Source organism: Brassica napus, chromosome C7 (assembly GCF_020379485.1).
Source record: "Brassica napus cultivar Da-Ae chromosome C7, Da-Ae, whole genome shotgun sequence".
NCBI lineage: Eukaryota > Viridiplantae > Streptophyta > Magnoliopsida > Brassicales > Brassicaceae > Brassica > Brassica napus.
This window is the reverse complement of record NC_063450.1, coordinates 4,326,858-4,341,806: the sequence shown is the minus strand read 5'-3', so window position 1 is coordinate 4,341,806 and position 14,949 is coordinate 4,326,858. Positions and strand designations below refer to the sequence as shown.

At 42.1% G+C, this 14,949-nt stretch overlaps 3 protein-coding genes across 3 annotated transcripts; all 3 read right to left on the bottom strand.

Annotated features, from left to right (window-relative positions):
* Window positions 1–740: 740 nt before the first annotated feature.
* On the bottom strand, window positions 741–3,301 carry LOC125590359. The gene is made up of 2 exons (XM_048763911.1): window positions 2,552–3,301; window positions 741–2,420 (listed from the first exon to the last, which is right to left on the bottom strand). The coding sequence occupies exons 1-2, from the start codon at window positions 3,299–3,301 to the stop codon at window positions 741–743; spliced, it is 2,430 nt and encodes an 809-aa protein (XP_048619868.1).
* Window positions 3,302–4,692: 1,391 nt separating this feature from the next.
* On the bottom strand, window positions 4,693–7,253 carry LOC125590358. The gene is made up of 2 exons (XM_048763910.1): window positions 6,504–7,253; window positions 4,693–6,372 (listed from the first exon to the last, which is right to left on the bottom strand). Exons 1-2 carry the CDS (start codon window positions 7,251–7,253, stop codon window positions 4,693–4,695), a joined length of 2,430 nt encoding a protein of 809 aa, XP_048619867.1.
* A 1,391-nt stretch (window positions 7,254–8,644) lies between these two features.
* On the bottom strand, window positions 8,645–13,751 carry LOC106354952. Its single transcript, XM_013794987.1, has 3 exons — window positions 12,912–13,751; window positions 10,456–12,816; window positions 8,645–10,324 (listed from the first exon to the last, which is right to left on the bottom strand). The coding sequence occupies exons 1-3, from the start codon at window positions 13,749–13,751 to the stop codon at window positions 8,645–8,647; spliced, it is 4,881 nt and encodes a 1,626-aa protein (XP_013650441.1).
* Between the last annotated feature and the right edge of the window lie 1,198 nt (window positions 13,752–14,949).

Sequence of the window (14,949 nt, the reverse complement as noted above, 5' to 3'; positions counted from 1 at the left end):
ATATATATTAATCTTAATAATTAATTAAATTAGACTTTTTACTTATATAATTTTTGTAATCATTTGTATTTTGTCATAACAAAAATTTTGAACCATAGATCATAAAATTTGAATGTGAGACTTTTAACAGTTTTAGTAATTTATAGTTGTTTGTAAAAATTCAAAATATAATATATACATAAAAATCTTAATTTTTATTATATGGTTTTGTGGTTGTTTAATTTATTTAATAGTTTAAAATTAAACAAATATGATAGAAGATACACTATTTTTTTTATCAAATCTTTATTATTCAAAATCATTAATTGCCATATATACTTTAGCCACATTAGGCAATTCCGTAAATTTTATTTAAGAAAATAATAAAGTACATTAATGATGAATTTATTGTTAGTTTAATAAAAATATTATTATATAATTAGATGGACCAACATATTTCTCTAATGATTCTAAGAATCATTCTACTGATGACATGTGGCTACAAAAAAATGTTGTAAATGCTTCTCAAATAATATATAGGGGATGTGATCAAACTCACAGTCCAACAAAATAGAAAAAAACGAAAACCATGACCATAATGCCCAGCCTGATCGTATTACCCCAAATAATAACCTCTGCTGATTGTGATCTCCCTTCCATTCCCTATGTAACCGAAGCCATCGAGCAAAAAAACAAAGAAAAAAGAAATTTGTTTTTTTTTTTTGAACACGAGAATTAATTAATTAGACCTCCAACCAAAACTAGTTGGAGAAAGCAGAGTACATAGCAGATTTGGCTAAAGTATCAGCCATAGAGTTTTGTGATCGCGGAATGAAACTAAAAGAAATGCGAGAAAAACGATAAGATAGAGCCTCGATGTCCCGAATGATTCCGTAGATATCCGCCGAGTGATACTTCGAGGAGAGAGCATTGATGAGTGCCTGACAGTCTGACTTGATGCAGATTAAAGTGATTCCAGCGTCGAGGGCGTGGAGGAGGGCTGACCGGATGGCGAGTGCTTCAGCCATCAGAGGTGATGAGATGTGTTCAAACATACGGGTGCCTTGTAGAGTGATAGTCTTCTCAGGTGTTAGGATATACCAGCCACACCCTACTCTGTTCGTGGATGAGTGCCAGGCTGCGTCAGTGAAGCAGGCCGGTTCTGTGGTGATCGTGAGTGTCGGTGGTAATCGAGGATTCCGTGCGATAGGAGGATCAAGGCCTGGTAGTTGCGCTGCATTCCATTCCCGGGCGTTAGCAATGGCTTTGGAGAGAATATCAATAGGTTCAAAATTCCTGTTCTCGAAGATAAGGTAGTTCCTTGCTGTCCAAATTGCCCAGCAAATCCATGGGAAGATCGTTTCTTTGATTCCTAATGGCGGAAGGTTGATGTAGTTCGCTGATTCCAGAAAAATTGTTGCAAGAGTAGATGTATCTGTCAGTATGAACTCGTTTCTCCAGATACTTGCTGACCAGATTCGACGTGTGAACGCACAGTGGAGGAAGATGTGATCCGCCGTCTCTAGTTCACCACAGCGTCTACAAGAAATGTTGGTAAGTATTCCCCGTTTTGCTAGATTTTCTCCCAGCGGCAGGGCTCCATGGAATATCTTCCATAAGAATAGATGAAGCTTTGGGGAGGTCTTGCAGGTCCAGATGCCTTTGTTTAACGCTTGCTCCGTAATTCGTTGAGCTTCAGTGGCTTCGTTGTCCTCAACCTGGATCATAGAGGCTGCTACGAAGTACCCAGACTTAACCGAGTATACTCCTGTCTTTGAATCTAGCCACGCATAAAAATCAGGTGCTCCCGTAATACTTGGTCTGATACAGAGGATCTCAGGAAGAAGATGTGGCATAATGCTTGTTATTTGGTTGATATTCCATTCTCCACTTCCTCTGCAGATGAGATCAGATACAAACAAATCTTGGTCGCTTTCTTTTACTGGTCCAAACGGGACAGTAGGGTGATCAAGTCTTAGCCAAGGGTCCTTCCAGACCCGTGTTCCTTCCCCATTCCCTATGACCTTACCCAGTCGGGTAACCAATAGATCTCTACCCGCAATGATGCTCCTCCATCCGTGCGACATTGTCTTTGTTTCAGAAACCTGGAGGAAAGAAGCGTTAGTACAGTATTTGCCTCTTAGTATGCGGGACAGCAGGCAGTCGGGTTTTGTGATGATCCGCCAAGTTTTTTTGGCCAGCAGTGCCTTGTTGAAGGCCTGAATATCTCTAATACCTAACCCTCCGTGAGCTTTAGGCTTGATAAGCTTCTCCCAAGCCACCCAAATCTCGTTAGAGTGGATTGGATTTGATCGCATAAGCTCATAGGAAGGAGGAAGCACGTCATAGAGAAAGAAGGAACCGCTGTAAGTACAGACTTCAACATAACCAGTTTGCCAGCGCTTGATAGGCGACGTGTAGCCCAAGAAGCCGCTTTGCTTCTGATACGGTCGACAATTCCGGTAAAAAGGTCCCTTTTTCGCCGACCGAAGTGTTTCGGGAGACCCAAATACTTGCCCGTTCCTCCTTCCTTTTCAATCCCAAGGTGTATTTTAACACGGTGCCGTATTACCTGCGGGGTCTTGGCTGAGAAGGTGATGGAGGATTTCGTAGCATTGATCAATTGGCCCGACGCCATCTTGTATTGTTCAAGGATATGCATCAGTGCCGAGCAGCTCTCTTCATCTGTATTGAGGAAGAACATGGTATCATCCGCAAACAAGAGATGATTCAGTCGGGGGGCTGGTATAGAAATTCTGAGACCGGCTAGATGACCGCTTCTTTGAGCTCGTTTGCACAAACCGGAAAGGATCTCTCCACAAAGAATGAAGAGATACGGGGATAGCGGGTCGCCTTGTCGAATGCCTCTTGACGGTATCACTCTTCCATGAACAGAGTCGTTAACTAGGAAGGAGTATGTCACTGATGTAACGCATTGCATGATTAAGGCGACCAGATGAGACGCAAACCCGAATCTTAGTAGCACCGTCTCGATGAAATTCCACTCTAACCGATCATAAGCTTTACTCATATCAGTCTTGACCGCCATAGAGCAATTCACCACAGCCTCGGAGTTTTTAAGAGTATGGAGGATCTCATGAGTAATGAGTACATTGTCGGAGATAGCTCGACCGGGTACAAAGGCTGATTGCGTTTCCCAGATGATTCCTTGAAGGGTAGCTTTGATACGGAGTGAAATAATCTTGGTGATGACTTTGTATGTGACGTTACACAGCGCTATTGGCCGGTAGTCAGCTACACTCTTCGCACCTGTGATCTTCGGTATCAGTCTAATATAGGTGACGTTTGTTGTTGGTGGCATAACCCCTGTCCTGAAGAAAGCCTGCACCTCCGTAATAAGTGACTGTCCGATTGTGTTCCAATTTGAATGGAAAAAGCTCGCGGAGAATCCATCCGGTCCCGAAGCCTTGTCCGGATGGATAAAGAAGAGGGCGTGTTTGAATCTGAATGTTGACCCATATCCTCGAAATTCTTCGTTTCTCCTTTTATAATTATACAAATTATTTTATGTATTAAATATTTTTACATATTATGAAATCATAAATATATATTAAATAATTAAAAGTCAGTACTATTAAATATATAATTAAATTAGTGCGAACATATAAATCAATTTTCTTAATCCAAAAAATATTTTTTTATAGTTGATAGGATATGTTATTAAATTTAAATATACTAACATAGATAATATATTTTAGAATATTTTTAATATTAATGTCTATTAAATGATGATTTCTACTCATATAGTTTTTTGATCATTTGTATTTTTTATAGAAAAAAATTTAAATTACTGATAACAAAATTTTCATTGTGGGATTAATAGTTTTAGTAATTTATAATTTAAAAAATAAGTTGTCAATGATCGTTCAAAAATTTTATCAAAAAAATTGTTCAAAGTAAATTTTGAAACTAAAATATTGTATTTTACATGGTTTATAGTTTAATTTAAAACGATATATATATTAATCTTAATAATTAATTAAATTAGACTTTTTACTTATATAATTTTTGTAATCATTTGTATTTTGTCATAACAAAAATTTTGAACCATAGATCATAAAATTTGAATGTGAGACTTTTAACAGTTTTAGTAATTTATAGTTGTTTGTAAAAATTCAAAATATAATATATACATAAAAATCTTAATTTTTATTATATGGTTTTGTGGTTGTTTAATTTATTTAATAGTTTAAAATTAAACAAATATGATAGAAGATACACTATTTTTTATCAAATCTTTATTATTCAAAATCATTAATTGCCATATATACTTTAGCCACATTAGGCAATTCCGTAAATTTTATTTAAGGAAATAATAAAGTACATTAATGATGAATTTATTGTTAGTTTAATAAAAATATTATTATATAATTAGATGGACCAACATATTTCTCTAATGATTCTAAGAATCATTCTACTGATGACATGTGGCTACAAAAAAATGTTGTAAATGCTTCTCAAATAATATATAGGGGATGTGATCAAACTCACAATCCAACAAAATAGAAAAAAACGAAAACCATGACCATAATGCCCAGCCTGATCGTATTACCCCAAATAATAACCTCTGCTGATTGTGATCTCCCTTCCATTCCCTATGTAACCGAAGCCATCGAGCAAAAAAACAAAGAAAAAAGAAATTTGTTTTTTTTTTTGAACACGAGAATTAATTAATTAGACCTCCAACCAAAACTAGTTGGAGAAAGCAGAGTACATAGCAGATTTGGCTAAAGTATCAGCCATAGAGTTTTGTGATCGCGGAATGAAACTAAAAGAAATGCGAGAAAAACGATAAGATAGAGCCTCGATGTCCCGAATGATTCCGTAGATATCCGCCGAGTGATACTTCGAGGAGAGAGCATTGATGAGTGCCTGACAGTCTGACTTGATGCAGATTAAAGTGATTCCAGCGTCGAGGGCGTGGAGGAGGGCTGACCGGATGGCGAGTGCTTCAGCCATCAGAGGTGATGAGATGTGTTCAAACATACGGGTGCCTTGTAGAGTGATAGTCTTCTCAGGTGTTAGGATATACCAGCCACACCCTACTCTGTTCGTGGATGAGTGCCAGGCTGCGTCAGTGAAGCAGGCCGGTTCTGTGGTGATCGTGAGTGTCGGTGGTAATCGAGGATTCCGTGCGATAGGAGGATCAAGGCCTGGTAGTTGCGCTGCATTCCATTCCCGGGCGTTAGCAATGGCTTTGGAGAGAATATCAATAGGTTCAAAATTCCTGTTCTCGAAGATAAGGTAGTTCCTTGCTGTCCAAATTGCCCAGCAAATCCATGGGAAGATCGTTTCTTTGATTCCTAATGGCGGAAGGTTGATGTAGTTCGCTGACTCCAGAAAAATTGTTGCAAGAGTAGATGTATCTGTCAGTATGAACTCGTTTCTCCAGATACTTGCTGACCAGATTCGACGTGTGAACGCACAGTGGAGGAAGATGTGATCCGCCGTCTCTAGTTCACCACAGCGTCTACAAGAAATGTTGGTAAGCATTCCCCGTTTTGCTAGATTTTCTCCCAGCGGCAGGGCTCCATGGAATATCTTCCATAAGAATAGATGAAGCTTTGGGGAGGTCTTGCAGGTCCAGATGCCTTTGTTTAACGCTTGCTCCGTAATTCGTTGAGCTTCAGTGGCTTCGTTGTCCTCAACCTGGATCATAGAGGCTGCTACGAAGTACCCAGACTTAACCGAGTATACTCCTGTCTTTGAATCTAGCCACGCATAAAAATCAGGTGCTCCCGTAATACTTGGTCTGATACAGAGGATCTCAGGAAGAAGATGTGGCATAATGCTTGTTATTTGGTTGATATTCCATTCTCCACTTCCTCTGCAGATGAGATCAGATACAAACAAATCTTGGTCGCTTTCTTTTACTGGTCCAAACGGGACAGTAGGGTGATCAAGTCTTAGCCAAGGGTCCTTCCAGACCCGTGTTCCTTCCCCATTCCCTATGACCTTACCCAGTCGGGTAACCAATAGATCTCTACCCGCAATGATGCTCCTCCATCCGTGCGACATTGTCTTTGTTTCAGAAACCTGGAGGAAAGAAGCGTTAGTACAGTATTTGCCTCTTAGTATGCGGGACAGCAGGCAGTCGGGTTTTGTGATGATCCGCCAAGTTTGTTTGGCCAGCAGTGCCTTTTTGAAGGCCTGAATATCTCTAATACCTAACCCTCCGTGAGCTTTAGGCTTGATAAGCTTCTCCCAAGCCACCCAAATCTCGTTAGAGTGGATTGGATTTGATCGCATAAGCTCATAGGAAGGAGGAAGCACGTCATAGAGAAAGAAGGAACCGCTGTAAGTACAGACTTCAACATAACCAGTTTGCCAGCGCTTGATAGGCGACGTGTAGCCCAAGAAGCCGCTTTGCTTCTGATACGGTCGACAATTCCGGTAAAAAGGTCCCTTTTTCGCCGACCGAAGTGTTTCGGGAGACCCAAATACTTGCCCGTTCCTCCTTCCTTTTCAATCCCAAGGTGTATTTTAACACGGTGCCGTATTACCTGCGGGGTCTTGGCTGAGAAGGTGATGGAGGATTTCGTAGCATTGATCAATTGGCCCGACGCCATCTTGTACTGTTCAAGGATATGCATCAGTGCCGAGCAGCTCTCTTCATCTGTATTGAGGAAGAACATGGTATCATCCGCAAACAAGAGATGATTCAGTCGGGGGGCTGGTATAGAAATTCTGAGACCGGCTAGATGACCGCTTCTTTGAGCTCGTTTGCACAAACCGGAAAGGATCTCTCCACAAAGAATGAAGAGATACGGGGATAGCGGGTCGCCTTGTCGAATGCCTCTTGACGGTATCACTCTTCCATGAACAGAGTCGTTAACTAGGAAGGAGTATGTCACTGATGTAACGCATTGCATGATTAAGGCGACCAGATGAGACGCAAACCCGAATCTTAGTAGCACCGTCTCGATGAAATTCCACTCTAACCGATCATAAGCTTTACTCATATCAGTCTTGACCGCCATAGAGCAATTCACCACAGCCTCGGAGTTTTTAAGAGTATGGAGGATCTCATGAGTAATGAGTACATTGTCGGAGATAGCTCGACCGGGTACAAAGGCTGATTGCGTTTCCCAGATGATTCCTTGAAGGGTAGCTTTGATACGGAGTGAAATAATCTTGGTGATGACTTTGTATGTGACGTTACACAGCGCTATTGGCCGGTAGTCAGCTACACTCTTCGCACCTGTGATCTTCGGTATCAGTCTAATATAGGTGACGTTTGTTGTTGGTGGCATAACCCCTGTCCTGAAGAAAGCCTGCACCTCCGTAATAAGTGACTGTCCGATTGTGTTCCAATTTGAATGGAAAAAGCTCGCGGAGAATCCATCCGGTCCCGAAGCCTTGTCCGGATGGATAAAGAAGAGGGCGTGTTTGAATCTGAATGTTGACCCATATCCTCGAAATTCTTCGTTTCTCCTTTTATAATTATACAAATTATTTTATGTATTAAATATTTTTACATATTATGAAATCATAAATATATATTAAATAATTAAAAGTCAGTACTATTAAATATATAATTAAATTAGTGCGAACATATAAATCAATTTTCTTAATCCAAAAAATATTTTTTTATAGTTGATAGGATATGTTATTAAATTTAAATATACTAACATAGATAATATATTTTAGAATATTTTTAATATTAATGTCTATTAAATGATGATTTCTACTCATATAGTTTTTTGATCATTTGTATTTTTTATAGAAAAAAATTTAAATTACTGATAACAAAATTTTCATTGTGGGATTAATAGTTTTAGTAATTTATAATTTAAAAAATAAGTTGTCAATGATCGTTCAAAAATTTTATCAAAAAAATTGTTCAAAGTAAATTTTGAAACTAAAATATTGTATTTTACATGGTTTATAGTTTAATTTAAAACGATATATATATTAATCTTAATAATTAATTAAATTAGACTTTTTACTTATATAATTTTTGTAATCATTTGTATTTTGTCATAACAAAAATTTTGAACCATAGATCATAAAATTTGAATGTGAGACTTTTAACAGTTTTAGTAATTTATAGTTGTTTGTAAAAATTCAAAATATAATATATACATAAAAATCTTAATTTTTATTATATGGTTTTGTGGTTGTTTAATTTATTTAATAGTTTAAAATTAAACAAATATGATAGAAGATACACTATTTTTTATCAAATCTTTATTATTCAAAATCATTAATTGCCATATATACTTTAGCCACATTAGGCAATTCCGTAAATTTTATTTAAGGAAATAATAAAGTACATTAATGATGAATTTATTGTTAGTTTAATAAAAATATTATTATATAATTAGATGGACCAACATATTTCTCTAATGATTCTAAGAATCATTCTACTGATGACATGTGGCTACAAAAAAATGTTGTAAATGCTTCTCAAATAATATATAGGGGATGTGATCAAACTCACAATCCAACAAAATAGAAAAAAACGAAAACCATGACCATAATGCCCAGCCTGATCGTATTACCCCAAATAATAACCTCTGCTGATTGTGATCTCCCTTCCATTCCCTATGTAACCGAAGCCATCGAGCAAAAAAACAAAGAAAAAAGAAATTTGTTTTTTTTTTTGAACACGAGAATTAATTAATTAGACCTCCAACCAAAACTAGTTGGAGAAAGCAGAGTACATAGCAGATTTGGCTAAAGTATCAGCCATAGAGTTTTGTGATCGCGGAATGAAACTAAAAGAAATGCGAGAAAAACGATAAGATAGAGCCTCGATGTCCCGAATGATTCCGTAGATATCCGCCGAGTGATACTTCGAGGAGAGAGCATTGATGAGTGCCTGACAGTCTGACTTGATGCAGATTAAAGTGATTCCAGCGTCGAGGGCGTGGAGGAGGGCTGACCGGATGGCGAGTGCTTCAGCCATCAGAGGTGATGAGATGTGTTCAAACATACGGGTGCCTTGTAGAGTGATAGTCTTCTCAGGTGTTAGGATATACCAGCCACACCCTACTCTGTTCGTGGATGAGTGCCAGGCTGCGTCAGTGAAGCAGGCCGGTTCTGTGGTGATCGTGAGTGTCGGTGGTAATCGAGGATTCCGTGCGATAGGAGGATCAAGGCCTGGTAGTTGCGCTGCATTCCATTCCCGGGCGTTAGCAATGGCTTTGGAGAGAATATCAATAGGTTCAAAATTCCTGTTCTCGAAGATAAGGTAGTTCCTTGCTGTCCAAATTGCCCAGCAAATCCATGGGAAGATCGTTTCTTTGATTCCTAATGGCGGAAGGTTGATGTAGTTCGCTGACTCCAGAAAAATTGTTGCAAGAGTAGATGTATCTGTCAGTATGAACTCGTTTCTCCAGATACTTGCTGACCAGATTCGACGTGTGAACGCACAGTGGAGGAAGATGTGATCCGCCGTCTCTAGTTCACCACAGCGTCTACAAGAAATGTTGGTAAGCATTCCCCGTTTTGCTAGATTTTCTCCCAGCGGCAGGGCTCCATGGAATATCTTCCATAAGAATAGATGAAGCTTTGGGGAGGTCTTGCAGGTCCAGATGCCTTTGTTTAACGCTTGCTCCGTAATTCGTTGAGCTTCAGTGGCTTCGTTGTCCTCAACCTGGATCATAGAGGCTGCTACGAAGTACCCAGACTTAACCGAGTATACTCCTGTCTTTGAATCTAGCCACGCATAAAAATCAGGTGCTCCCGTAATACTTGGTCTGATACAGAGGATCTCAGGAAGAAGATGTGGCATAATGCTTGTTATTTGGTTGATATTCCATTCTCCACTTCCTCTGCAGATGAGATCAGATACAAACAAATCTTGGTCGCTTTCTTTTACTGGTCCAAACGGGACAGTAGGGTGATCAAGTCTTAGCCAAGGGTCCTTCCAGACCCGTGTTCCTTCCCCATTCCCTATGACCTTACCCAGTCGGGTAACCAATAGATCTCTACCCGCAATGATGCTCCTCCATCCGTGCGACATTGTCTTTGTTTCAGAAACCTGGAGGAAAGAAGCGTTAGTACAGTATTTGCCTCTTAGTATGCGGGACAGCAGGCAGTCGGGTTTTGTGATGATCCGCCAAGTTTGTTTGGCCAGCAGTGCCTTTTTGAAGGCCTGAATATCTCTAATACCTAACCCTCCGTGAGCTTTAGGCTTGATAAGCTTCTCCCAAGCCACCCAAATCTCGTTAGAGTGGATTGGATTTGATCGCATAAGCTCATAGGAAGGAGGAAGCACGTCATAGAGAAAGAAGGAACCGCTGTAAGTACAGACTTCAACATAACCAGTTTGCCAGCGCTTGATAGGCGACGTGTAGCCCAAGAAGCCGCTTTGCTTCTGATACGGTCGACAATTCCGGTAAAAAGGTCCCTTTTTCGCCGACCGAAGTGTTTCGGGAGACCCAAATACTTGCCCGTTCCTCCTTCCTTTTCAATCCCAAGGTGTATTTTAACACGGTGCCGTATTACCTGCGGGGTCTTGGCTGAGAAGGTGATGGAGGATTTCGTAGCATTGATCAATTGGCCCGACGCCATCTTGTACTGTTCAAGGATATGCATCAGTGCCGAGCAGCTCTCTTCATCTGTATTGAGGAAGAACATGGTATCATCCGCAAACAAGAGATGATTCAGTCGGGGGGCTGGTATAGAAATTCTGAGACCGGCTAGATGACCGCTTCTTTGAGCTCGTTTGCACAAACCGGAAAGGATCTCTCCACAAAGAATGAAGAGATACGGGGATAGCGGGTCGCCTTGTCGAATGCCTCTTGACGGTATCACTCTTCCATGAACAGAGTCGTTAACTAGGAAGGAGTATGTCACTGATGTAACGCATTGCATGATTAAGGCGACCAGATGAGACGCAAACCCGAATCTTAGTAGCACCGTCTCGATGAAATTCCACTCTAACCGATCATAAGCTTTACTCATATCAGTCTTGACCGCCATAGAGCAATTCACCACAGCCTCGGAGTTTTTAAGAGTATGGAGGATCTCATGAGTAATGAGTACATTGTCGGAGATAGCTCGACCGGGTACAAAGGCTGATTGCGTTTCCCAGATGATTCCTTGAAGGGTAGCTTTGATACGGAGTGAAATAATCTTGGTGATGACTTTGTATGTGACGTTACACAGCGCTATTGGCCGGTAGTCAGCTACACTCTTCGCACCTGTGATCTTCGGTATCAGTCTAATATAGGTGACGTTTGTTGTTGGTGGCATAACCCCTGTCCTGAAGAAAGCCTGCACCTCCGTAATAAGTGACTGTCCGATTGTGTTCCAATTTGAATGGAAAAAGCTCGCGGAGAATCCATCCGGTCCCGAAGCCTTGTCCGGATGGATAAAGAAGAGGGCATGTTTGATCTCGTCAGCCTCTGGAGTTGTACCGAGGCTCTGATTCACTTCACCTGAGAGGCTCGGTTTGAATGCTGAGTGCACAATGTCCTTCGTCAAGTCTGAGGGCCCGCCATGGTTTTCTGAAGTGAACATGGCATTGAAATAAGAAGAAATCTGGTCTGCAATTTGATCCTCTTCGAAGAAAGCCTTTCCCTCAGAATCCTCTATGACTGACATCCTGTTGCGTGCTCTGCGTCCCTTGGCCATCGCATGGAAGAACCCCAAATTTTTATCCCCTGCAGAGAGCCACATAATTCTGCTGCGTTGCCGCCAAAATTCTTCTTCATCTCTGTATGCAATGTGAAGCTTGGCGTTAAGAGATGTGATGATGGAATCATCTCCCTGGGGGTCGATCATGGCCGTTTCTAGGCTCAGCTTTAACTGATTTATAGCTTCTTTGCTGTTGAAAGACTGTTCTCTAGACCACGTTGCGATAGCTTTGCGGCATCGCGAAAGCTTCGCGTCCATGGATAAGTTGGGATCAGCATTCCAGACTTCAGCAATTAGATTTCTAACCTCAGCGTTATCTTTCAATCTGCGGTCATACCTGAATAGCCGGTTCTTGCGTCGCTTTGCTGAGTCAAAGACCGTGATCACTGGTCTGTGGTCTGACGTATCAAAATTCAGGTAATGGCATCTGCCCGTAGGAAAACAGTCTGACCATGCTGGGTTAACTAGGACCCTGTCGAGCCGACAGAATACAAGGTGAGTTCGTCGACGCCCTCTCCACGATAAAGAGATGCCCGTGTGTTTGAGGTCGAATAGGTTGCAATTGGAAAGCATATTCCGAAAGGCTCCAAACGAGCCTTCTGCTCTCTCCGGTCCGCCAGATTTCTCGCTGTTGTCTATGATCTCGTTAAAATCTCCGGCTAATATCCATGCAGAGTTTCGTGATAGGGAGAGTGATATAAGGAGGTCCCATACCATAAACCGGTGTTGTGTTTCAGGATCTCCATAGACAAAGGTTGCAAAGAAAGATGACCCTTTATGATTAATGATAGTATCTATTACATTCTTGGATGAAGAGAGAATCTGTAAATCTATGTCTTGCTTCCAAAAGAGGGCAAGTCCGCCACTATTCGGCCTCTCCGGGGGAACCAAATGTCTATGCTCTGCCCCAAGGAAGTCAAGCTCTTGCAGTACGAAGGCATCCAGATTCTTTGTTTCCATGAGGAAGATTATATCAAGGGAAGCTTGTTGATTAAGCTCCTTGATCCGCTGAACTGTCGTGGGGTTCCCCAGTCCACGACAGTTCCAGCTTAGCATTGCTAAGGAAGATAGCGATTTCGCAGATGAAAATCCATCTGCGGTTTTGCTACTGGCGGGATCAGTGTAATTGGCGGAGCTGTGGAGGCGGTAGTTCTTCTCTGCTTCCTTGCGGGTTTTGGCGCTTGGGCTTTGGAAGTTCCCGGCGAGGTTTGTAGCTGGTTCAGATTTCTTTTTTTGGATCCCATACCAGCATAGACTTTTGGACTGAGCCTAACATGGGTACAAGACGCTCCCGACCTAGCCGGCCTGCCTCTTCTTCTCACTGGGTTTACACCCCCATTACTGGGACTTGTTGTCTGAGAAAAAAGGGCCGTATCCTGGTGGTTAGTAGGTGCTGGGGATGCGAGAGCCGCGTTGGTTGAAGCTTGGATAATATTCGCTGCGGTTTCTTCCACTGTACCGTCCAGTTCGCTTTGCATCACTCGTTGTTGTCTAGCTGCCCTCTCTGTTGGGTCGTCGACGTTCAGATACTGTAGAGTAACTTCTCTCAGCTCTTCCATCACCTTTTCTCTAGATGGAATGTTCGGGGGCGTCAAGACATTATTCGCGACCAGGACCTGTTCTGAATGTTGTCTGGAGGCGCCCTTTTGTGATCGTTGAGCTGTTGCTTCATGATCTGGAACTGATGGTTTTGTTCTCCATTGGGGGTGAGATGATCGGCTGTTTGTTGCTCCGACTGTAGTTGCGTTTGTTATGCCTTCATTGAGTGGTGGGAAGTCCGTCCTGTCTAAATTACGTCCTAAAGAGGGCCTGGGTGAGTGGCTATTCCTTCGTTGCGAGGTTGCTTCCTGATCCGCTAGTGTGGATTTGGCTTTCCACTGAAGTCTCGGGGAGTTACGATGGTTGTCTCTATCCTCCTGTCGATGCTCTCCTCCATTTTGATGCAGACGGCGCCTTGAGTATGGTGGGGAGTAGTAAGCATGTTCTCTCTGCTCATTTGGGGGCGCAGAGATCTCATTTGCTGCAGTCTGAATAGCAGGTTTAGCTGGGGGGGCTAACTTATTCCTCGGTCCCGTTGGGCTAGGTGCAGCTGCTGAGATTCTCTCACCGAATGGTCTCCCATGACGGTCGTATCTTTGTTGAAACGGTCGATTCTGCGGCATAATGTGCGCCCTAGACTCCCGCAGGGGGAGCGCCTGGCGGTTAGAGATTCCGTTCGTTGCATAGGAGCTACACCATTATCAGTATGAGTGTTTGCGGCATCACTTGGTTTCTCAGGGCACTGGGATTGTAGGTGGGAGAGACGAAAGCAGTAGGTGCAGTGATTTCCCAATCTCTCATACTCCAGAGTGATTATACTTTCTTCGCCAGTATCGAAATCCAGAGTGGGTTTCCATTGCCAAAGGTTTCAGGCCATCCACAATAACCCTGACGCGTGCTGAGGACCGTGTGACGGCATAGCTCTCAAGTTCTCCAAGTTCCAGGCCAATGTTTCTGACCACTTTCTCATGCCAGTAATGCAAAGGGATGCCTCTGATATTTATCCAGAACGGTATCTGAGATGGGAAAGTTGGTGAGATGATTGGTTCCCATCGTTGGACGATGAGCATCCATCGTCCAAATTGATAGGGTCTGTTATGCAAGACCTCCTGAATGTCTTCCTCCGCCTCAAAACGAAACTGAAAGCAGTCTCTTCCTAGGTCAGAGCCGGATGATGGATCGACGTCCCATTTCTTAGCCAAATAAGGTAAGACCGAACTCATCTTTTGTTCCCTAGGGTTAGTGAGACGTCCGACCAGTGTGAGTAAGTTGTCTTTGATGAGTTCTGATGGATCAAAGTCAGGAGCACGTATTCTGATTCTCTGGGGAGCTGTTGGGTTTCCTGTGATGGTTTTACCCTTTTCCTCAGCCGTAAAGCGTCTAGCCATTGCAAACTAGGGATGCAAAGGGAGACAGAGACAGGCCTGTGGGAAGTGTTGATGTTGTCTTCCGTACGGTGCACGGTAGTAGGTTTTGAGGTGACTATCAGGTTGCCAAAGTATAGATGTTGGAACTTAGAAGCGAGGTGAAGCAGAGTATGAAATAGGTGCAAAGTCAAGGTTTAGATTTAGAGGAGTGACAGTCGAATCTAAGCCCTCTGTAACAGTCCTGGAGGGAGGTTAGATCATCTTGTGGGGGGGTAGGAAGCCAAGGCTGGTGTTTAGGACACTTGGTGGGGAAGGCAGATGCCTTGCCGGCCATTGCCGGCGAAACGGTGAGGAAGAATTACAACCAGTGGTATTGCAAATTTTGAAAAGTTTTCCGAAAGGTGAAAGAAACCAAGTTGGTGAAAAAATCAGAGGGAAAGGTGATACGAAAACA

Coding starts and splice junctions, on each gene's coding strand:
- LOC125590359 (XM_048763911.1), bottom strand. CDS start 3,301: ATGCCACCAACAACAAACGTCACCTATATTAGACTGATACCGAAGATC. Junction 2,421..2,551: donor TCTCAGCCAAGACCCCGCAG/GTAATACGGCAC, acceptor CGACCGTATCAG/AAGCAAAGCGGCTTCTTGGG.
- LOC125590358 (XM_048763910.1), bottom strand. CDS start 7,253: ATGCCACCAACAACAAACGTCACCTATATTAGACTGATACCGAAGATC. Junction 6,373..6,503: donor TCTCAGCCAAGACCCCGCAG/GTAATACGGCAC, acceptor CGACCGTATCAG/AAGCAAAGCGGCTTCTTGGG.
- LOC106354952 (XM_013794987.1), bottom strand. CDS start 13,751: ATGCCGCAGAATCGACCGTTTCAACAAAGATACGACCGTCATGGGAGA. Junction 12,817..12,911: donor GTAATGGGGGTGTAAACCCA/GTGAGAAGAAGA, acceptor ATCCAAAAAAAG/AAATCTGAACCAGCTACAAA. Junction 10,325..10,455: donor TCTCAGCCAAGACCCCGCAG/GTAATACGGCAC, acceptor CGACCGTATCAG/AAGCAAAGCGGCTTCTTGGG.